This window comes from Entelurus aequoreus, linkage group LG01 (assembly GCF_033978785.1).
Source record: "Entelurus aequoreus isolate RoL-2023_Sb linkage group LG01, RoL_Eaeq_v1.1, whole genome shotgun sequence".
In the NCBI taxonomy this organism is placed as follows: domain Eukaryota; kingdom Metazoa; phylum Chordata; class Actinopteri; order Syngnathiformes; family Syngnathidae; genus Entelurus; species Entelurus aequoreus.
The window spans coordinates 96,098,607-96,122,547 of record NC_084731.1 but is presented as its reverse complement, the minus strand read 5'-3'; the positions used below and the strand labels follow the sequence as shown (position 1 = coordinate 96,122,547).

At 41.1% G+C, this 23,941-nt stretch overlaps 2 protein-coding genes across 2 annotated transcripts in view; both read left to right on the top strand.

The window, feature by feature from the left end:
- Positions 1-11,234, top strand: part of LOC133650060 (striated muscle preferentially expressed protein kinase-like) — a 137,934-nt gene extending 126,700 nt beyond the window's left edge. The window contains exon 41 of the mRNA XM_062046896.1: positions 9,760-11,234. Coding sequence (XP_061902880.1) covers positions 9,760-9,970 — 211 coding nt within the window. The 3' untranslated portion in view covers positions 9,971-11,234. The remainder of the gene's footprint in view (positions 1-9,759) is intronic.
- Positions 11,235-16,001: 4,767 nt separating this feature from the next.
- LOC133659908 (carboxy-terminal domain RNA polymerase II polypeptide A small phosphatase 1-like) overlaps positions 16,002-23,941 on the top strand; it is a 44,865-nt gene continuing 36,925 nt past the window's right edge. The window contains exon 1 of the mRNA XM_062062757.1: positions 16,002-16,772. Within this exon, the coding sequence (XP_061918741.1) occupies positions 16,694-16,772 (79 nt within the window). The 5' untranslated portion in view covers positions 16,002-16,693. The remainder of the gene's footprint in view (positions 16,773-23,941) is intronic.

The following is a 23,941-nucleotide window of genomic DNA, read 5'->3' as shown; positions in this document are numbered from 1 at the left end:
ATTCACAGAGCTGGATGAACCTTCTTCCTTTTTTATACAACGCATGAGGAAACACTGCCCCCTGTTGGCAAAGAAGATGTAAAGTCAAACAGCGGAAACCCAAAGTTTGGTTAGGCCTTTTATCGTTGATCGTACCTATGACAATAATTCTAAACTTTTTTTTTTTGGTTAAATACCACCTGTGAAATATTATATTTCTAGACAAGTACCCCCTAACCAGAATAAATATTTGTTGTTTAAATTAAAATAAGTAAAATACAGCACTGTTGTGTCATTATCTGATTTACTGTATTTATTACGGTATGATCTCGTCTGTAATATTTGGAAATCAATATAAAAATACGGTAACACTTTAGTATGGAGAACATATTCACCATTAATTAGTTGCTTATTAAAGTAACAAAGACTTAATTTAGAGTTATTTGGACACTAGGGCAGGGGTCGGCAACCCAAAATGTTGAAAGAGCCATATTGGACCAAAAATACAAAAACAAATCTGTCTGGAGCCGCAACAAATTAGAAGCCATATTACATACAGATAGTGTGTCATGAGATATACATTGAATTGAGATGACTTAAAGGAAACTAAATGAGTTCAAATATAGCTACAAATGAGGCATAATGATGCAATGGGTGAGGGCGGACCTACGTCACTTCCGCCTACCAATCCCCTAGCAACCGGGAATTTGTTGAAAACAAACCAGCTCACAGCGAACACAGCATTGACAGAAAAAGCATTTAACGAGCGTTGTGGCTTGGAAGTCGGCGTTAAATCCTTCATTTAGGCATTTTTACTTATTCGCATATCGTGTGAAAAAACGAAAATGTATTATTTGCGTCAGACTCGTCTCAGTGAACTTTAAAGCTTCTCAGGCTTAGCTTAGCTTGCTAGTTAGCTTAGCCTGCGCGCTACTAAGAAAGAGACGCGGAAGTTATCAACAACAAGATCAAGTGTTAGTGTATAAAATATTGAGACATTTGAGGGCTACATGTATTGTTTAAGTACAACTGTTCTTCGCCAGGTGTTCTTTGGCCGCCCTGGCTTACGTTTTCCCGGTGGTGTCCATCTAAACGCTGCCTTTGGGATCCTCTCGTTGTCCGGTTTTCGAAAATAGCTAGCTAGGCTATAGACTATATAGTATATACCGCATGTTATTTTTGTACAACAACAACTTCAGCTGTCGAACGTTATAAGGTACAAATTCAACAAGTACAACATTAGCACGGACGGTATAGCCAAGTTGTGGTTAAGAAGGTGGATTTTTGTTCCTTATATTTACCAGAAACGAAGTGATCCGAACACACGACCCGGGACTTTGGGGGACTCCAGTGAGAACCGTCCTCGTTTTCCCGGTGTAAAGCTGCGAGCCATTTGTCTCGTCTCTGTGGGCTTTTATCACGCTTTGGCAGAACAAAATACAACCTTTGTTTTCCCTGTTTCCGGTTGTGGTTAGCACAACCAAAAACAACACCGTTTTTCGGCATTTTGGAGGCAGAATGACGGGTTTAACCAGCGTAGGTCGACAGGTTAAAGAGTAATGGCAACAGTTTGTTTTCAACGCCAGTCTGGTTGCTATGGCTCGAAGAACCCGTATGTAGCTCAGTTGCCCGGATGTCGGCCCTCACCCATATGTACATATAGTTAGCCTAAATAGCATGTTAGCATCGATTAGCTTGCAGTCATGCAGTGACCAAATATGTTTGATTAGCACTCCACACAAGTCAATAACATCAACAAAACTCACCTTTGTGTATTCACGCACAACGTTAAAAGTTTGGTGGACAAAATGAGACAGAAAAGAAGTGGCATAAAACACGTCCTAGGAAGTCGGAGAAAGTTATAAATGTAAACAAACTACGGTGAGTTCAAGGACCGCCAAAATTAGTAGGACAAAACGGCGCTCACCAAATACTCGAATCAGTGAAGCATGTTTAATACAAACAGTGTGATTTATAACAATTAGGGAGGTTTGTGTTATGTTTGTCCTCCTACAGAAACCATAATAAAACAAAAAACAAAAAGTTTTTCCCCTCATCTTTTTCCATTTTTCATACATTTTTGAAAAAGCTCCAGAGAAAAAAATACATTTTTTGTGTTAATATGGTTTCTGTAGGAGGACAAACATGACACAAACCTCCCTAATTGTTATAAAGCACACTGTTTATATTAAACATGCTTCCCTGATTCGAGTATTTGGCGAGCGCCGTTTTGTCCTACTAATTTTGGCGGTCCTTGAACCCACCGTAGTTTGTTTACATTTATAACTTTCTCCGACTTTCTAGGACGTGTTTTATGCCACTTCTTTTTCGGTCTCATTTTGTCCACCAAACTTTTAACGTTGTGCGTGAATGCACAAAGGTGAGTTTTGTTGATGTTATTGACTTGTGTGGAGTGCTAATCAGACATATTTGGTCACTGCATGACTGCAAGCTAATCGATGCTAACATGCTATTTAGCCTAGCTATATGTACACATTATAGGTATGTGGGCTTGTATTAAGCCTCAGGGAGTTGAACGCCCCTGCCTTACATAGTTCCGGGTCACCCTTGGGCAAGGTGTAGCACCCGAATGCCCCCCCCATCAGGGTTACGATACCCCCCATGAACTACCCTAAAAGAGGATGCGTTACCCGGCCCGGAGGAAGCCCGGGGCCCTCCTCCGGAGCTAGGCCCGGAGGTAGGGCTCGTCAGCGAGCGCCTGGTGGCCGGGCTTGCCACGGAGCCCGGCCGGGCACAGCCCGAAGAAGCTACGTGGACACACCATCTTCTCTGCCACGTGGGCCCACCACCCGCGGTCGGAACCAGTGGGGTCGGGTGCGCTGCCAAGTGGATGGCGGTGAAAGTGGAGGCTCCGGACGGACCAATTCGGGGCAGCAGAGGCTGACTTTTGGGACGTGGAACGTCTCTACGCTGGTGGGGAAGGAGCCTGAGCTGGTGCGAGAGGTGGAGCGCTACCGGTTGGATCTGGTGGGGCTTACCTCTACGCATAGCAAGGGCTCTGAAACCACACTCCTGGACAAGGGATGGACCTTGTTCACTTCTGGAGTTGCTCAGGGTGTGAGGGCACAGGCGGGTGTGGGGATACTCACGATTCCCCGGCTGAGTGCCTGTACGTTGGAGTTCACCCCAGTGGACAAGAGGGTCGCCTCCCTTCGCCTTAGGGTTGGAGGGGGGAAAACTCTGACTGTTGTTTGTGCATACGCACCAAACAGGAGTTCAGAGTATTCAGCCTTCTTGGATACCTTGCATGGGGTCCTGTATGGGGCGCCGGCAGGGGATTCCATAGTCTTGCTGGGGGACTTCAACGCGCACGTGGGCAATGACAGTGATACTTGGACTGGCGTGATTGGGAGGAACGGTCTCCCTGATCTGAACCTGAGTGGTGGATTGTTATTGGACTTCTGTGCTAGTCACGGACTTGCGATAACAAACACCATGTTCAAGCATAAGGATGCTCATAGGTGTACCTGGTACCAGAGCACCCTAGGCCAAAGATCAATGATCGATTTTGTAATCGTATCAGCTGATCTGAGGCCGTATGTCTTGGACACTCGGGTGAAGAGAGGGGCTGAACTGTCAACTGATCACCATCTGGTGGTGAGTTGGGTTAGATGGCGGGGGAAACCTCTGGACAGACCTGGCAAACCCAAGCGTGTAGTGCGGGTGAACTGGGAACGTTTGGAGGAGTCCTCTGTCCGGAAGGACTTCAACTCCCACCTCCGGCGGGACTTCTCTGCCATCCCTGTGGAGGTTGGGGACATTGAACAGGAATGGGCAATGTTCAAAGCCTCTATTGCTAAAGCTGCAGATGCGAGCTGTGGCCAGAAGGTCTTAGGTGCCTCAAGGGGCGGTAACCCTCGAACACCCTGGTGGACAGTGGTGGTCAGGGAAGCCGTCCGACTGAAGAAGGAGTCCTACCGGGGTATGTTATCCCAGGGGACTCCGGAGGCAGTTGCAAGGTACCGACGGGCCCGAAGGGCAGCGGCCGTGGCTGTGGACGAGGCTAAGCAGAGGGTGTGGGAGCAGTTCGGGGAATCCATGGAGAAGGACTATCGGGCGGCACCAAAGCTGTTCTGGAAGACCATACGGCACCTCAGGAGGGGGAAGCAGGGAACCATCCAAGCGGTGTACGGCAAGGATGGGACTTTGCTGACTTCAAGTGAGGAAGTCGTGGGGCGTTGGAAAGAGCACTTTGAGGAACTCCTGAACCCAAATACATCAGACACACCCTCCCTGATAGGAGCAGGGCCTGAGGATGATGGGGGATCGACGTCGATCTCTCGGAGTGAAGTCACTGAGGTAGTTAGACAACTCCACAGTGGCAAAGCTCCGGGGGTTGACGAGATCCGTCCAGAAATGCTGAAGGCTCTGGGTGTTGATGGGCTGTCTTGGTTGATACGCCTTTTCAACATTGCGTGGAAGTCTGGGACAGTGCCGAGGGAGTGGCAGACTGGGGTGGTGGTTCCCCTTTTCAAAAAGGGGGACCAGAGGGTGTGTGCTAATTACAGGGGTATCACACTACTCAGCCTCCCTGGGAAAGTTTACGCCAAGGTACTGGAAAGGAGGGTCCGGCCGATAGTCGAACCTCAGATTCAAGAGGAGCAATGTGGATTCCGTCCTGGTCGTGGAACAACTGACCAACTCTTTACGCTTGCGGGAATCCTGGAGAGGGCCTGGGAGTATGCCTATCCAGTCTACATGTGTTTTGTGGATTTGGAGAAGGCGTATGACCGCGTCCCTCGGGAGATCTTGTGGGAGGTGCTGAGGGAGTACGGAGTGAGGGGAACCCTGTTGAGGGCCATCCAATCTCTGTACAACCAAAGCGAGAGTTGTGTCCGGGTGCTTGGATGTAAGTCGGATCCGTTTCCAGTGGGGGTTGGTCTCCGCCAGGGCTGCGCTCTGTCACCTATCCTGTTTGTGATTTTCATGGACAGGATTTCTAGGCGGAGTCGTGGCCATGGCGGAGAGGGTATACGTCTCGGGGGGCTAAAGGTTGCGTCACTGCTGTTTGCAGATGATGTGGTCCTGATGGCACCTTCGGTTCGTGACCTTCAGCTCTCACTGGATCGGTTCGCAGCCGAGTGTTCAGCGGCTGGAATGAGGATCAGCATCTCCAAATCTGAGGCCATGGTTCTCAGCAGGAAACCGATGGTTTGTACAGTCCGGGTAGGGGACAGGACTCTGTCCCAGGGGGAGGAGTTTAAGTATCTCGGGGTCTTGTTCACGAGTGAGGGAAAGATGGAGAAGGAAATCAGCCGGAGAATCGGAGCAGCTGGGGCAGTATTGCAGTCTCTCTGCCGCACTGTTGTGACGAAACGGGAGCTGAGCCAGAAGGCAAAGCTCTCGGTCTACCGAGCTATCTACATTCCTACTCTCACCTATGGTCATGAAGTGTGGGTAATGACCGAAAGAATAAGATCGCGGATACAAGCGGCCGAAATGAGTTTCCTCAGAAGGGTGGCTGGCATCTCCCTTAGAGATAGGGTGAGAAGTGCAGTCACCCGAGAGAGACTCGGAGTAGAGCCGCTGCTCCTTCGCTTGGAAAGGAGCCAGCTTAGGTGGTTCGGGCATCTCGTGCGGATGCCTCACGAGCGTCTCCCTAGGGAGGTCCTTGTTGCACGTCCCACTGGGAGGAGGCCCCGCGGCAGGCCAAGGACCAGATGGGGGGATTACATCTCCTCTCTGGCCTGGGAACGCTTCGGGATTCCCCAGGAGGAAGTCGCAAATGTTGCTCTGGAGAGGGAAGTCTGGGGGTCTCTGCTGGAGCTGCTGTCCCCGCGACCCGATTCCGGATAAGCGGTTGAAGATGGATGGATGGATGGATGGATATGTACACATTGCATCATTATGCCTCATTTGTAGCTATATTTGAGCTCATTTAGTTTCCTTTAAGTCATCTTAATTCAATTTATATCTCATGACACACTATCTGTATGTAATATGACTTTTAATTTTTTGAGGCTCCAGACAGATTTGTTTTTGTATTTTTGGTCCAATATGGCTCTTTCAACATTTTGGGTTGCCGACCCCCGGGTTAGGGTTACTAATAAGCAATAATTCTGAGGTTATTGAGGGAAGACTCTTAGTTAATGGCTTACTGGTTGTATAATAAGGCCATGCAGAATAAGGCATTAATAAGTACTTAATAATGACTAATTAAGAGCCAGTATGTTACTAATTTGCATGTTAATAAGCAACTAATTATGGGGGAATATGTGTTCCCCATACTAAAGTGTTACCAAAAATACATATAAAATAACTAATATTTATCTGATTTTTTTCTACATTATTTTACATCACAAAAAACATAGCATACAAAATAATGAATATTCATTTAGTAATGAGATGGCAAACTTACAAAGTCCTACTGGTTTTACCCCGACTGCGTCCTCTCTGAGCTGAGATTTACACATTTCTGGGTTGTCTGTCTATCTGTGTTGGCCCTGTGATGAGGTGGCGACTTGTCCAGGGTGTACCCCGCCTTCCGCCCGAATGCGGCTGCACTGCAAACCGGAATAAGTAAGCAGAAGTCAAAAAAAGTGAGGCAATCAGTTGCCACATATTTTTTGAGTTTATAAACTCAAATATTTGAGTATATCCGATCGTAAATATTTGGAGTTTATGTTAAATGTACTTTTGAATTATAATTGAATTAAACTGACCAATTAAAAAATTTTCCTCTTCGTGCGTGTCTGCTGCCTGAAGAGGAAGTGCACGAAAATGCTACAAAATAAAAGCACTTCCTCTCTGTGTGTGTGTGTGTGGGTATGTGTTTGTGTGTGCGCGCGCACACATGTGCATGTAATAGTTTATATACACATAAACACACAGAGTATAATAACAATACAAATCTATAATGCGATTGATTCATTCTTAATTTATTCTTGATTCGATTTGATGATTTGTTCTTTCAAAATAAGACAAAATTATGTTTAATCCACTGAGTTTTTAGTAACAATAATAATAATAGATTGTATTTGTAAAAAGCACTTTACATTGAGCAAACAACCTCAAAGTGCTACAGTGTATTGAAAAAAATAAAAAGATAATAAAAATTAAAAATACATTTAAAAAATGTGAGTTAATTATTTTAAGTCGCAGTTACATAATGTGAAAAAAAGTTAACATGAATTAAAAATAAATTGAATAAACAAAAAGAAGGAAAATGTTACTCACACTCAACATTTTTAAGTAAGTACAACTTTTAACAACTTTTTAAGTTCACACTACTTATTCTAGTTAATTGTTTTGAGCATTCGGGTTTTACAGTGTGGGATAGGCTCCAGCACCCCCGCGACCCCGAGAAGGACAAGCGGTAGAAAATGGATGGATGGAAAAATACAGGCCTGTAATGCAAAACACAGAGGTCCACTGCAGAGGGTGCTGTTTCTAAGGGAACACATATTTGAATCTCAAGTACTCCCTGGAGTGCCTTCAAGTAACTACCCTCATTTAAGTACTAGTGACCTCCAACATTAGCTTGTCAGTTGTTAAAATCATGCGTACTATGCTGTTAAAAAAGGAGCATAGTGTCCAGATGACCGACAAGTTCTCTTAATGTACAAAACCCAAAACCAGTGAAGTTGGCACGTTGTGTAAATGGTAAATAAAAACAGAATACGATGATTTGCAAATCCTTTTCAACCTATATTCAATTGAATGGACTGCAAAGACAAGATATTTAACGTTCAAACTTGTCAACTTTGTTATATTTTGCAAATATTAGCTCATTTGGAAAAATGATTTCAAAAAAGCTGGCACGAGTGGCAAAAAAGACTGAGAAAATTGAGGAATGCTCATCAAACACTTATTTGGAACGCCCCACAGGTGAACAGGCTAATTGGGAACAGGTGGGTGCCATGATTGGGTATAAAAGCAGCTTCCATGAAATGCTCAGTCATTCACAAACAAGGATGGGGCGAGGGTCACCACTTTGTCAACAAATGCCTGAGCAAATTGTCGAACAGTTTAAGAACAACATTTTTCAGCGAGCAATTGCAAGGAATTTATAGATTTCACCATCTACGGTCCGTAATATATATATATATATATATATATATATATATATATATATATATATATATATATATATATATATATATATATATATATATATATATATATATATATATATATACATACACATATATATATATATATATATATATATATATATATATATATATATATATATATATATATATATATATATATATATATATATATATATATATATATATATATATATAGCTAGAATTCACTGAAAGTCAAGTATTTATTTTATTTATATACACTACCGTTCAAAAGTTTGGGGTCACATTGAAATGTCCTTATTTTTGAAGGAAAAGCACTGTACTTTTCAATGAAGATAACTTTAAACTAGTCTTAACTCTAAAGAAATACACTCTATACATTGCTAATGTGGTAAATGACTATTCTAGCTGCAAATGTCTGGTTTTTGGTGCAATATCTACATAGGTGTATAGAGGCCCATTTCCAGCAACTATCACTCCAGTGTTCTAATGGTACAATGTGTTTGCTCATTGGCTCAGAAGGCTAATTGGTGATTAGAAAACCCTTGCGCAATCATGTTCACACATCTGAAAACAGTTTAGCTCGTTACAGAAGCTACAAAACTGACCTTATTTTGAGCAGATTGAGTTTCTGGAGCATCACATTTGTGGGGTCAATTAAACGCTCAAAATGGCCAGAAAAAGAGAACTTTCATCTGAAACTCGACAGTCTATTCTTGTTCTTAGAAATGAAGGCTATTCCACAAAATTGTTTGGGTGACTCCAAACTTTTGAACGGTAGTAGTATATATATATATATATATATATATATATATATATATATATATATATATATATATATATATCAATCAATCAATGTTTATCATGTTTATCAATGTTTATATATATATATATATATATATATATATATATATATATATATATATATATATATATATATATATATATATATATATATATATATATATATATATATATATATAAAAGAAATACTTGAATTTCAGTGAATTGTAGCTATAAATATACTCCTCCCCCCCTTAACTACCACCAAAAATCTCCCGAATTTGGAGGTCTCAAGGTTGGCAAGTATGGCCACCCCTCAGACAAGAAGTTTTTGTCCTTGCACAAATAGAAAAAGTACAGCTTGAGCACAATAGCTAATAACTATAGCAACGGACTTTAAGCATACTAAAGTTGTGTGATAATATATATACATGATTATTTTAACACTGATGCGTTTTAATAGATTTTTAAATGCGCCAGAAAAAAACCTGTTTTGTACACTGTTGATGTGTTTCAATGATAAGTAGTAGGGCGTATATGTGTTCCTGTATAGCAGTGGTCCCCCAACCCCCGGGTTTTTTTTTTTAAAATTAAATCAACATAAAAAACACAATATATACATAATATATCAATATTGATCAATACAGTCTGCAGGGATACAGTCTGTAAGCACACATGATTGTATTTCTTTATGAAAAAAAAAAAAATTAATAATAATAATCCACCCCCCCCCCCGGTCCGTGGGACAAATTTTCAAGCGTTGACCGGTCCCCAGCTACAAAAAGGTTGGGGACCACTGCTGTATAGTATTTCTCCAGCAATGGTCATGTGGTGACATCAATTATGGTATTTTGAGAGGTAATCATTGAAGTCGGACATGACTGAAGGCCTAGGTGGGAAACGCACGGCCCCGCCACTGATCGATAGGCATCTGTGTTTTCAGGGCCCGCCCGACCACACGCGACTGCATCACCCACGCGTGGCTGCAGGATACTTACCTGATGAAGCTGAGAAGGCAGACTCTCACCTTCGCCACCGCCGGACTCAAGGAGTTCCTGGTGGAGCAGCAGTGTCGCCGCGCCGAGAGCTCCACCAAACACAAGGTGCAGCTGCGCACCTACCAAAACGCGCCGCCAGGTCCCGGCCCAAAGTGAAATAACCGAGAACGGACCGACTCCCGTCGCCTGGAATGACGCATTGTTGACCGTTCTTAAGGCTGCCAAGTCAGCCGCAGAAGACGAGATACTTTCAGACGCCAACACATTGTGTGCAAATTCTTAACACTGAAATTGTTCATCATCAGCCTTCTTTTTACGTCACGCACCACCTGTGAATGTACCATACTTTGAGCTGCTAACTTATATTTGCATTTGCGTTACACATTGGTTTAAAAAAAAAAAAAAAAAAAAAAAATCGCGATTACTTTTCCTTTAAATGTTTACTTTTTTCATGTTAATTTATTTGCATGCATGCACGAGCATCTTTCAATCACTTTTTGGACTCAATAAGGGAAAACAAAAAAGAAGAGGAGAATCCTTGTGGTTGTTATTTAAGGTAGGGTGCAATTAACGTGTCTGTGTTTAAACGTGGATTACAAGCAGTGAGCGGTGGAGATTAGAACAGTTTGTGGGTGGGGGCGTGGCCTGCGGACCTGCAGCAAAGCAGGGTGTGCCAGGACCGGTTTCGAGATTATCGACAGGTGCGTAGTCTTCCACAATTTCAAATTGTGGAAGACTTGCTCTTCCGGGTTCTTAAGACCACCAATTACGGACATGACCGCCTCGTTCATCTTTCTGAACAATGATTTATTTCGCAATACATTTTATTTGTGTTCGTTTTCAGTTATTTCTGTCCGTCTCGCCCTCACTCTCGTTCGTGCTCGGGTTTTCTCTCCACCGTCAACAACCCCTCTCCTTCCCGGCTGCCGCTCTTTAACAGAGTGACCGGTGATTAGATAAGCCAGCCCAGGTGTGCCATCTACGCACCTCTCGCTAATCTCGAAACCGGTCCTGGCACACCCCGCTTCGCTGCAGGTCCGCAGGCCACGCCACCCCACACAGTCACACCACAATGGTGAACTCCTGTGGTTCCTCAGTGTTACTCGTACTTTGGTGAAGTTATGGTTGCCCAGTCAGTGCCTGGATTGGAGTCCAATCCAAAGTGTTTTAATGTGTTCCGGTGGTAAATCACATGTTTTTTTGAACAAACCTTAGCCCCACTGTTGCAACTTTACAACGACATACTCTTGTCGACATGTGACAGTATTGATGGCATTTAATAGTCCTGTTACTCTAACAGCACTCCATTTTTCTTTGAATTTGGATGCTTAAGAATTTGTAAATGTGCCACTTTGCGGTGTTTATACGTGGGAAATGTTTTTTTTTTTTTTTCCAGAGACAGTATGTAATAAAATGTTGATAGAAAGTCTTGTCGTTCAACATTCTTCGTGCGTTTTTAATCCAATCCAATCCACTTTATTTATATAGCACATTTAAGCAACAAAAATGTTACCACAACAATATTAAAAACAATATTCATACTGAATAAAAAAAATAAATAAATAAATATAAAAATAATATAAAAATAAATATGATTAAAAAAACGATTTTAAAGGGTAAAACCAATTAAAACAGTATCGTATTTTTCGGACTATAAGTCGCTCCGGAGTATAAGTCGCACCGGCCGAAAATGCATAATAAAGAAGGAAAAAAACACATGTAAGTCGCATATTTGGGGGGAAATTTATTTGATAAACCCCAACACCAAGAATAGACATATGAAAGGCAATTTAAAAAAATAAATAAAGAATAGTGAACAACAGGCTGAATAAGTGTACGTTATATGAGGCATAAATAACCAACTGAGAACGTGCCTGGTATGTTAACGTAACATATTAGGTGGCAAGATGGCTACATGACTCTTGTCTTACATTAAACATTAAGAAAACTGCAACAATGTATTTTGTAAACAAATATAAAATGTCATCCTTTCCAGATATAACGGTCAATAAGGAAATAATACAAAATGTTAGTGAATATCGTTACCTGGGTGTCATTTTAGAGCTTTAAAAAACATATCAAACAGATGTGCCAGAGTCTTAAATACAACATTAAAAAGTTCAAATGTATCAGGAATTCATTAACACTGGAGGCAGCTCAAACTTATTTTAATGCAATGATTATGTCTCGTTTTTATTATTGTATAACATGTTGGTCGCAGGCAAGCAAAATGACACTGAGGCCATTGGAAACTTTGCACAAACAATCCCTCAAAATCCTTGACCGAAAACCACAACACCACCATCATTGTTTAGTTCTCCAAAAATATACATTGTTAAATTTAGCTAACGTTCAAAGATTAGCATCAATACGAATGGCCCATCGAATCTTAAAGGCCTACTGAAATTATTTTTTTAAATTTAAACGGGAATAGCAGATCCATTCTATGTGTCATACTTGATCATTTCGCGATATTGCCATATTTTTGCTGAAAGGATTTAGTAGAGAACATCGACGATAAAGTTCGCAACTTTTGCTCGCTGATAAAAAAAAGCCTTGCCTGTAGCGGAAGTAGCGTGACGTCACAGGAGCTAGTATTCCTCACAATTCCCCGTTGTTTACAATGGAGCGAGAGAGATTCGGACCGAGAAAGTGATGATTACCCCATTAATTTGAGCGAGGATGAAAGATTCGTAGATGAGGAACGTTACAGTGAAGGACTTGAGAGGCAGCGATGGACGTATCTTTTTTCGCTCTGACCGTAACTTAGGTACAAGCTGGCTCATTGGATTCCACACACTCTCCTTTTTTTATTGTGGATCACAGATTTGTGTTTTAAATCACCTCGGATACTATATCCTCTTGAAAATGAGAGTCGAGAACGCGAAATGGACATTCAGTGCCTTTTATCTCCACGACAATACATCGGCGAAATGCTTTAGCTACGAGCTAACGTGATAGCATCGTGCTTTAACTGCATATAGAAACAAAAAAATAAACCCCTGACTGGAAGGATAGATAGGTTGTGTTGCTGTAGTCCGCTGCTAATACACCGATCCCACCTACAACTGTCTTCTTTGCAGCCTTCATTGTTCATTAAACAAATTGCAAAAGATGTCCAGAATACTGTGGAATTATGAAATGAAAACAGAGCTTTTTGTATAGGATTCTACGGGGTACCATAACTTCCGTTACTCTGATTTCGTCACGCGCATACGTTATCATACCGCGACGTTTCAGCCGGATATTTCCCGGGAAGTTTTAAATGTCACTTTATAAGTTAACCCGGCCGTATTGGCATGTGTTGCAATGTTAAGATTTCATCATTGATATATAAACTACCAGACTGCGTGGTCGGTAGTAGTGGCTTTCAGTAGGCCTTTAAGTAAGTGTCTAGATAACTCCTGGATTTTACTGGCTTAAAACTGCCAAAGGTATAGATGTGTATGACCAAGTTAAAGGAAAGGACAGGCTGTCTTCTTCTAATGGATTTATTACAATCTTTGCAGGCTGGGTAACGTTTGCTGTGGTCTGGAACGACATGGCACACAATCACAAATGCAGCCAATATCACATACAGATAATGTGTCATGAGACATGCAAATATCAATTAAATACACACAGGACATAAGTAAAGGAAGTTAAATGAACTCAAATTATACCTACAAACGAGGCATAGTGATGCAATATGTAGCCTAAAAATAATTGTTAGCACGGATTATTAGCACTCCACGCAAGTCAATAACATCATCAAAGCTCACCTTTGTGCATTCATGCACAGCATAAAACGTTTGGTGGGCAAAATGAGACAAAGGAGTGGCATAAAACACGTCTTTCTGTGGCAGCGTCGGAGAAAGTCGTACATGTAAACCAACCCCAAAAACCTCCCTCCCCTATTTACACTCATTCACACAAAAGGGTTGTTTCTTTCTGTTATTAATATTCTGGTTCCTACATTATATATCAATATATATCAATACAGTCTGCAAGGGATACAGTCAGTGCGTGCTTCTTGTCCACTAACCTTTAACAGTTAATTTTACTCATTTTCATAGATTACTAGTGTGGAAGTCGATCCCTGCCCGTTCCACGGATACCACGTCACAGAGCCAGGCGTGTCGTTTTACCAGAGCTTTTATTTCACTCATGCAGCTTTTTCATACACTTCTTGCATGTCACTTTTCTCCAGTCTCATCTCGCTTCCCGCCGCCGGTCGCTCACTGTTAAAGACAACAGATGATTAGACTAACACGTACCACCTGTGCCATCCAATCACCTGCCAGCGGTGTTTCATGCCCCGCCCCCAGCTGATGGTGCCCCGCCCTCGACACCATTGCCGGAGGCGTTGACCTTTGCTCCTGCAGACGCGCTGACTCACTTCCCTCCACAACTAGTTTCTGTGTAACTGTTTTTTATATTGTTTTACTTTCTTTTTTATTCAAGAATTTTTTTTAAATTTATTTATCTTATTTTATTTTATTATTATTTTTTAAAAGTACCTTATCTTCACCATACCTGGTTGTCCAAATTAGGCATAATAATGTGTTAATTCCACGACTGTATATATCAGTTGATATCGGTATCGGTTGATATTGGTATCGGTAATTAAAGAGTTGGACAATATCGGAATATCGGATATGGGCAAAAAGCCATTATCGGACATCCCTAATTGTGATGTATCATGTTGTGTTCATGCATATTGGAAATAAACTCAAACTCAACTCAATTTTGCCATGTTTTTACTAGAGATGCAGATAAATGCTTTAAAATGTAATATCGGAAATGATCGGTATCGGTTTTTTTAATTATCTGTATCGTTTTTTTTTGTTTTTTTTTTAATTTAATCAACATAAAAAACACAAGATACACTTACAATTAGTGCACCAACCCAAAAAACCTCCCTCCCCCATTCACACTCATTCACACAAAAGGGTTGTTTCTTTCTGTTATTAATATTCTGCTTCCTACATTATATATCAATATATATCAATACAGTCTGCAAGGGATACAGTCCGTAAGCACACATGATTGTGTGTGCTGCTGCTCCACTAATAGTACTAACCTTTAACAGTTAATTTTACTCATTTTCATTAATTGCTAGTTTCTATGTAACTGTTTTTATATTGTTTTACTTTCTTTTTTATTCAAGAAAATGTTTAGAATTTATTTATACTATTTTACAAATTTTTTTAAAAAGTACCTTATCTTCACCATACCTGGTTGTCCAAATTAGGCATAATAATGTGTTAATTCCACGACTGTATACATCAGTTGATATCGGTATCTGTGGATTTCAGTATCGGTAATTAAAGAGTTGGACAATATCGGAATATCGGCAAAAATCCATTATCGGACTTCCCTAATTGTGATGTATCATGTTGTGTGCATGCATGTTGGGAATAAACTCAAACTCAACTCAATTTTGCCATGTTTTTACTAGAGATGTCCGATAATATCGGCCTGCTGATATTATCGGACGATAAATGCTTTAAAATGTAATACCGGAAATTATCGGTATCGTTTTTTAAATTATTGGTATCGTTTTTTTGTTTGTTTTTTTTACTAAATCAACATAAAAAACCCAAGATACACTTACAATTAGTGCACCAACCCAAAAAACCTCCCTCCCCCATTTACACTCATTCACACAAAAGGGTTGTTTCTTTCTGTTATTAATATTCTGGTTCCTACATTATATATCAATATATATCAATACAGTCTGCAAGGGATACAGTCCGTAAGCACACATGATTGTGCGTGCTGCTGGTCCACTAATAGTACTAACCTTTAACAGTTAATTTTACTCATTTTCATTAATTACTAGTTTCTATGTAACTATTTTTGTAATGTTTTCCTTTTTTTTATTATTGAAGAAAATGTTTAGAATTTATTTATCCTATTTCATTTTATTTTTTAAAAAAAGACCTTAACTTCACCAACCTGGTTGTCCAAATTAGGCATAATAATGTGTTAATTCCACGACTGTATATATCGGTATCGGTTGATATTGGTATCGGTAATTAAAGATTTGGACAATATCGGACATCGGCAAAAAACCATTATCGGACATCCCTAGTTTTTACCAGTCTGATTTTCCTTCAGAACTAAAACAAACCGTAAAAACGCTGAACTTTGGCGACGCTCCCTTGGCTGGACCCAGGCAGTTTCAAGGGAACCCAAACTGGGCGTTTCTGTGTGGCAACTCCCACGAAAAGTTTCTGCGAAACGGCGTCAACCTCCGAATTTTTTTTATACCGAGGACTAAACGGCAAGAAAATCCTCCTCCATGAACACTAAACCACGGCCTGGAATTCGTCCTTTTGTCGTTTTGAGTTCCCTTTATATCCTTTCGCATGGAAAGTATCCAACCGTCGTGGTCGACTTGTTTACCAGTCGTGTTTTCCAGACAACGGCGCCAAGTTAATGTCGCTGGCTTGGAATGTCTCCAAACGCTACATAGTTGAATATTTTGTGCTTCATTTAATTTATAAGTTCAATGCGTTAACTTTGTCTCGGGGGTAAGTTTGTTACGAGCTACTTTTTTTTTTTATTTTTTTTTTACAAGGGACCGTCGTCAAAGTCGCGGGCGCTCCACGCTTTCGCCATTCCCTTACTGCGCCACTTGAAGTGGAATGGGACGCCTTGAAACCTCCGTGTTTGGCTCTTGAAACTGCGTGGGGGCGTCCAGCGGCTCCATATTGAATCAAAGTTGCCAACTCCGGTGACAACAATGCTGTAAAAGTTCGGGGTGTTCGTGTAAATGGGGGAGCTGTGACGGCGTACGAGTGGGCGAACTTTCCCCCCCCCCACCCCTGCAAAGTTGCACTAGTCTGCGCCACGATCCACGAGTTTTGACGGCGGGAGCGAGAAGTGGACGTGATGGACGACCCGTCCTCGGTCATCACGCAGGTCAGCCGGGACGAAGAGGCGAATAAAGCCGCGGAAAGAGGAGATAGAGGTGAGTGGATTGTTAGTTTTCAACTTTAAACAGCGAAAGTGTCACTTTTTTTTCTTACTTTTTTTTTCTGCGGGCCTCGAGTCTGCACAGCGGAAGTGACGTCAGCGTCACTAAACGAACGTCTCTAAAGTTTGCAGGCGACGGAGCTTGTTTCTATTTCCACGCAGTCTTGTCCGAAGTGTGTGTTTCGAAGTGCGTGTTTGACCGCACTTTGATTTCCACTGCACACAAAAGGCAGCAAAGAGTGTGAGTGCAGTGATCAGGTGACCTATCAGGCCATGTCTATACTAAGTCGTTTAAACCCCTTAAACCAGGTCTGGGCAATTATTTTGACTCAGGGGCCAAATTTAGAGGAAACAAATGTGTCTGGGGGCCAGTAGATCTATCTATCTATGTACAAACCCCGTTTCCATATTGATTGATTGAGACTTTTATTAGTAGGTTGCACAGTGAAGTACATATTCCGTATAATTGACCACTAAATGGTAACACTCGAATAAGTTTTTCAACTTGTTTAAGTCGGGGTCCACTTAAATTGATAGATATATACTATCATCATAATACAGTCATCACACAAGATAATCACATTGAATTATTTACATTATTTACAATCAGGGGTGTGGAGGGGGCGGGGGGGTAGGATAGGATATGGACAGCAAGTAGTGGACATATATATATATATATATATATATATATATATATATATATATATATATATATATATATATATATATATATATATATATATATATATATATATATATATATATATATATATATATAGAGAGAGAGAGAGAGAGAGAGAGAGAGAGAGAGAGAGAGAGAGAGAGATCAGAAGGCATAAGAAAAACTATCTGCATTTGATTGTTTACATTTGATTGTTAGCAATCCGGGGAGGGTGTTAGTTTAGGGTTGTAGCTGCCTGGAGGTGAACTTTTATTGCGGTTTTGAAGGAGGATAGAGATGCCCTTTCTTTTATACCTGTTGGGAGCGCATTCCACATTGATGTGGCATAGAAAGAGAATGAGTTAAGACCTTTGTTAGTTCGGAATCTGGGTTTAACGTGGTTAGTGGAGCTCCCCCTGGTGTTGTGGTTATGGCGGTCATTTACGTTAAGGAAGTAGTTTGACATGTACTTCGGTATCAGGGAGGTGTAGCGGATTTTATAGACTAGGCTCGGTGCAAGTTGTTTAACTCTGTCCTCCACCTTGAGCCAGCCCACTTTAGAGAAGTGGGTAGGAGTGAGGTGGGATCTGGGGTGGAGGTCTAGCAGTAACCTGACTAGCTTGTTCTGAGATGTTTGGAGTTTAGATTTGAGGGTTTTGGAGGTGCTAGGGTACCAGGAGGTGCATGTGTAATCGAAAAAGGGTTGAACGAGAGTTCCCGCCAGAATCCTCAAGGTGCTTTTGTTGACCAGAGAGGAGATTCTGTAGAGAAATCTCGTTCGTTGGTTAACCTTTTTGATTACCTTGGTTGCCATTTTATCACAGGAAAGGTTAGCCTCTAGAATGGAACCTAGGTAGGTGACCTCATCTTTCCTGGTGATAACAATGTCACCCACTTTTATGGTAGGCTATGAGTTGGGAAATGGTGTTAGATGTAAATATAAACGGAATACAATGATTTGCAAATCGTTTTCAACCCATATTCAGTTGAATATGCTACAAAGACAACATATTTGATGTTCAAACTGATAAACATTTTAATTTTTTTTGCAGATAATCATTAACTTTAGAATTTGATGCCAGCAACACGTGACAAAGAAGTTGAGAAAGGTGGCAATAAATACTGATAAAGTTGAGGAATGCTCATCAAACACTTATTTGGAACATCCCACAGGTGTGCAGGCTAATTGGGAGCAGGTGGGTGCCATGATTGGGTATAAAAGTAGATTCCATGAAATGCTCAGTCGTTCACAAACAAGGATGGGGCGAGGGTCACCACTTTGTCAACAAATGCGTGAGCAAATTGTTGAACAGTTTAAGAAAAACCTTTCTCAAGCAGCTATTGCAAGGAATTTAGGGATTTCACCATCTACGCTCCGTAATATCATCAAAGGGTCCAGAGAATCTGGAGAAATCACTGCACGTAAGCAGCTAAGCCCGTGACCTTCCATCCCTCAGGCTGTACTGCATCAACAAGCGACATCAGTGTGTAAAGGATATCACCGCATGGGCTCAGGAACACTTCAGAAACCCACTGTCAGTAACTACAGTTGGTCGCTACATCTGTAAGTGCAAGTTACAACTCTCCTATGCAAGGTGAAAACCGTTTATCAACAACACCCAGAAACGCCGTCAGCTTCGCTGGGCCTGAGCTCATCTAAGATGGACTGATACAAAGTGTAAAAGTGTTCTGTGGTCTGACGAGTCCACATTTCAAATTGTTTTTGGAAACTGTGGACGTCGTGTCCTCCAGGACCAAAGAGGAAAAGAACCATCCGGATTGTTATAGGCGCAAAGTGTAAAAGCCAGCATGTGTGATGGTATGGGGGTGTATTAGTGCCCAAGACATGGGTAACTTACACATCTGTGAAGGCGCCATTAATGCTGAAAGGTACATACAGCTTTTGGAGCAACATATGTTGCCATCCAAGCAACGTTACCATGGACGCCCCTGCTTATTTTTAGCAAGACAATGCCAAGCCACGTGTTACATCAACGTGGCTTCATAGTAGAAGAGTGCGGGTACTAGACTGGCCTGCCTGTAGTCCAGACCTGTCTCCCATTGAAAATGTGTGGCGCATTATGAAGCCTAAAATAGCACAAGGGAGACCCCCGGACTGTTGAACAACTTAAGCTGTACATCAAGCAAGAATGGGAAATAATTCCACCTGAAAAGCTTCAAAAATGTGTCTCCTCAGTTCCCAAACGTTTATTGAGTGTTGTTACAAGGAAAGGCCATGTAACACAGTGGTGAACATGCCCTTTCCCAACTACTTTGGCACGTGTTGCAGCCATAAAATTCTAAGTTAATTTTTATTTGCAAAAAAATGAACATCAAATATGTTGTCTTTGTAGTGCATTCAACTGAATATGGCTTGAAAAGGATTAGCAAATCATTGTATTCCGTTTATATTTACATCTAACACAATTTCCCAACTCATATGGAAACGGGGTTTGTACATGAAAGCAAAGAATGGGGTATTTACAATATTGACTATGAACGATAAAACACTGAATATTGACAACAAAAGAACGTCACGCACCCACTCCATCCACATATTTTACAATTAAGGGAAACGCAACAAACTTTGAAATATGAACGCTAAGGGTAAAAAAACCCCACCTACGATCTGATATATCAGATGTATCACTAAGCTTTAGAACTCTGTTGTAAAAATATCCTTCCACGTCTGTCTCTGACACCCACTTTTTCAGGCTCTGGAAACACTCTGTGGAAACGCTCCCCACCCACACTGCTTGGTGCCTCGTCTGAGCTGCTGTGACTTACATTACCATAGTAACTAATTAGATGACCATAGTAACTAGTATATCATGCAAAAGCACAGATTCCAACCATTTAAATACTTTGTATAGTTCAAGACTTACGGTCATTAGAAAACATCACTGCAAATCATAATGGCAGCTACACTTTCCATCATAAAGATCTGAAAAAAATATTTGGGCATGTCCGGCGGGCCAGATTGAAAAGCTGAATGGGCCGCATGTGGCCCCCGGGCTTTAATTTGCCCAGGTCTGCCTTAAACGAATAATTATTTAGCCTAAGCCCCGTTTCAGCCACGCTAAACCAGCGTTTAAGGTCCCCCTCCTCGGACACATTTTTACACGGGTAAGTGTGCCGTGTAATTCTTGAATGTCCGGCTCTTAGCTTTGTATGGACTCATTGATTGTTTACAAAGTGAGTTCGGGGAGGAAGTGACGCCAGAAAGACCACGCCCCACAAAGGAAGTGACGTCAGAAAGAACGCGCCACAGCCAGCTTCATAATAAAGCGGTTTCGTAGCTCGGAGCTACACTGCAAAAAGTGAAATCTAAGTAAGATGAAATATCTCAAATAAGGGTGATATTTGCTTATTTTCTGTCTGATAAGATAATTCTTCTCACTAAGCAGATTTTATGTTAGAGTGTTTTACTTGTTTTAAGTGTTTTGGTCCTAAATGATCTCAGTAAGATATTACAGCTTGTTGCTGAGATTTGATGACCTATATTGAGTAAAACATGCGTGAAACTAGAATATCAACTGTTGCGATTAACACTCACAAGTATAAAACTACTTTTTTAAAGTAATAATTTCTTACTTCAAGCATGAAAAAAAAAATCATAATGCCGAGCGCATATCATTATGTCAAGATAATGGCACTAGCATTTACTTAATTTAAGAATACTTTTCAACATATTGAGCAAAAAGGTCTCTTTTTTTTTTTTTCTACCAAGAAAAGTGCACTTGTTATTAGTGAGATATACTTATTTTAAGGTATTTTTGGGTTCATTGAGGTTAGCTAATTTGACTTGTTTTGGAAAGTCTTGACAAGCCAAATTTTCTTGTTCTATTGGCAGATAATTTTGCTTAGTTCAAATAAAACACCCCTCATTTTTGTATTTTTTTTTCCTTGTTTTTGAACACTGACTTTTTGGAGTGTAACCACTGGAAATATGGAGGCGAGTCATCCAGACTAGGGCTGGGCGATATGGCTTTTTATTAATATCTCAATATTTTTAGGCCATGTCACGATACACGATATATATCTCGATATTTTTCCTTAGCCTTAAATGAACACTTGATGCATGTAATCACAGCAGTATGATGATTCTATGTGTCTACTTTAAAACATTTTTCTTCATACTGCATTAATATATGCTCATTTTAAACTTTCATGCAGAGAGGGAAATCACAACTAAGTCAATTGACCAAAACTGTATTTATTAAGCAGTGGCACAAACATTCATGTCATTTCAAAACAGAAAGTGCAAGATTGTCAGAGACATTTTAAAACAAGCTACTAGTGCACTTTTGTGCATGATGTCACTAAGATGACATATCAAAACAACACTAAATTAAAGTGCACTTTTTGTACAGAACGCCACTACAATAGTTCAAAACAAATAAAGTGCACTTTTGTGCATGATGTCACAAGATATTTAAATAACTGTCAAATAAAAATGAGCTGCATAATAGGAAATCAAATAGTGTATGTCCTTCGCTATGTGGTAGGTTCCTGCGGACGTTATCTCCTTCTGTTGTCGACTATTTTTTTCATACGGTGTTGATGTGGAAATGGTTGCTTGGGCATTTTGTGGGTGTGGCACCGAACGGAGATGTTGACATGCGGAGTTTCAAGCACTCTTCATTCTCTAGCGGGTGACTTTTCAAATGATGCCACACATTAGCAGTAATGCTACTTTTTGTAGCAACGCTTTTGCCGCATACTTGACATATTACAGTATTCTGTTCAACATCGTTAGCCATTGATTGATTGATTGAGACTTTTATTAGTAGGTTGCACAGTGAAGTACATATTCCGTACAATTGACCACTAAATGGTAACACCCGAATAAGTTTTTCAACTTGTTTAAGTCGGGGTCCACTTAAATTGATTCATGATACAGATATATACTATCATATATACTATCATCATAATACAGTCATCACACAAGATAATCACATTGAATTATTTACATTATTTACAATCAGGGGTGTGGAGAGAGGGGTGGGGGGGTGGGGGGGGGATATGGACATCAAGTAGTGGACATAGAGAGAGAGAGAGAGATCAGAAGGCAAAAGAAAAAGAAAAAGTATCTGCATTTGATTGTTTACATTTGATTATTAGCAATCCGGGGAGGGTGTTAGTTTAGGGTTGTAGCTGCCTGGAGGTGAACTTTTATTGCGGTTTTGAAGGAGGATAGAGATGCCCTTTCTTTTATACCTGTTGGGAGCGCATTCCACATTGATGTGGCATATAAAGAGAATGAGTTAAGACCTTTGTTAGTTCGGAATCTGGGTTTAACGTGGTTAGTGGAGCTCCCCCTGGTGTTGTGGTTATGGCGGTCATTTACGTTAAGGAAGTAGTTTGACATGTACTTCGGTATCAGGGAGGTGTAGCGGATTTTATAGACTAGGCTCAGTGCAAGTTGTTTAACTCTGTCCTCCACCTTGAGCCAGCCCACTTTAGAGAAGTGGCTAGGAGTGAGGTGGGATCTGGGGTGGAGGTCTAAAAGTAACCTGACTAGCTTGTTCTGGGATGTTTGGAGTCTAGATTTGAGGGTTTTGGAGGTGCTAGAATACCAGGAGGTGCATGCATGCGTAATCGAAAAAGGGTTGAACGAGAGTTCCCGCCAGAATCCTCAAGGTGGTTTTGTTGACCAGAGAGGAAATTCTGTAGAGAAATCTCGTTCGTTGGTTAACCTTTCTGATTACCTTGGTTGCCATTTTATCACAATGTCTCTGCCTCTCTGCTCCGCGAGGGCGTATGGCGTTGCACGCGCGACAGTGTGTGACGTATGTAAGAAGGTGCGCTTGTTTTATGTCTCTGTGAGAAGGAGAGACAAGAACGCGTGAGAAACGCCTGAAGTGTAATGCCCGCAGCTAAAAGCAACTGCGTGAGAACGTGTACTCGAATATCACAATATAGTCATTTTCTATATCGCACAGAGACAAACCTGCGATACATCGAGTATATTCGATGATATATCGCCCAGCCCTAATCCAGACATGCCCGTGTTTCACCTTCTACATGTACAGACGCTTGTGGAAATCACACATGAATTCCTTAAAGGCCTACTGAAAGCCACTACTACCGACCACGCAGTCTGATAGTTTATATATCAATGATGAAATCTTAACATTATAACACATGCCAATACGGCCGGGTTAACTTATAAAGTGACATTTTAAATTTGCCGCTAAACTTCCGGTTCGAAACGCCTCTGAGGATGACGTATGCGTGTGACGTAGCCCGGCGAACACGGGTATGCCTTCCACATTGAAGCCGATACGAAAAAGCTCTGTTTTCATTTCATAATTCCACAGTATTCTGGACATCTGTGTTCGTGAATCTGTTTCAATCATGTTCATTGCATTATGGAGAAGGAAGCCAAGCAAGCAAAGAAGAAAGTTGTCGGTGCGAAATGGACGTATTTTTCGAACGTAGTCAGCCACAACAGTACACAGCCGGCGCTTCTTTGTTTACATTCCCGAAAGATGCAGTCA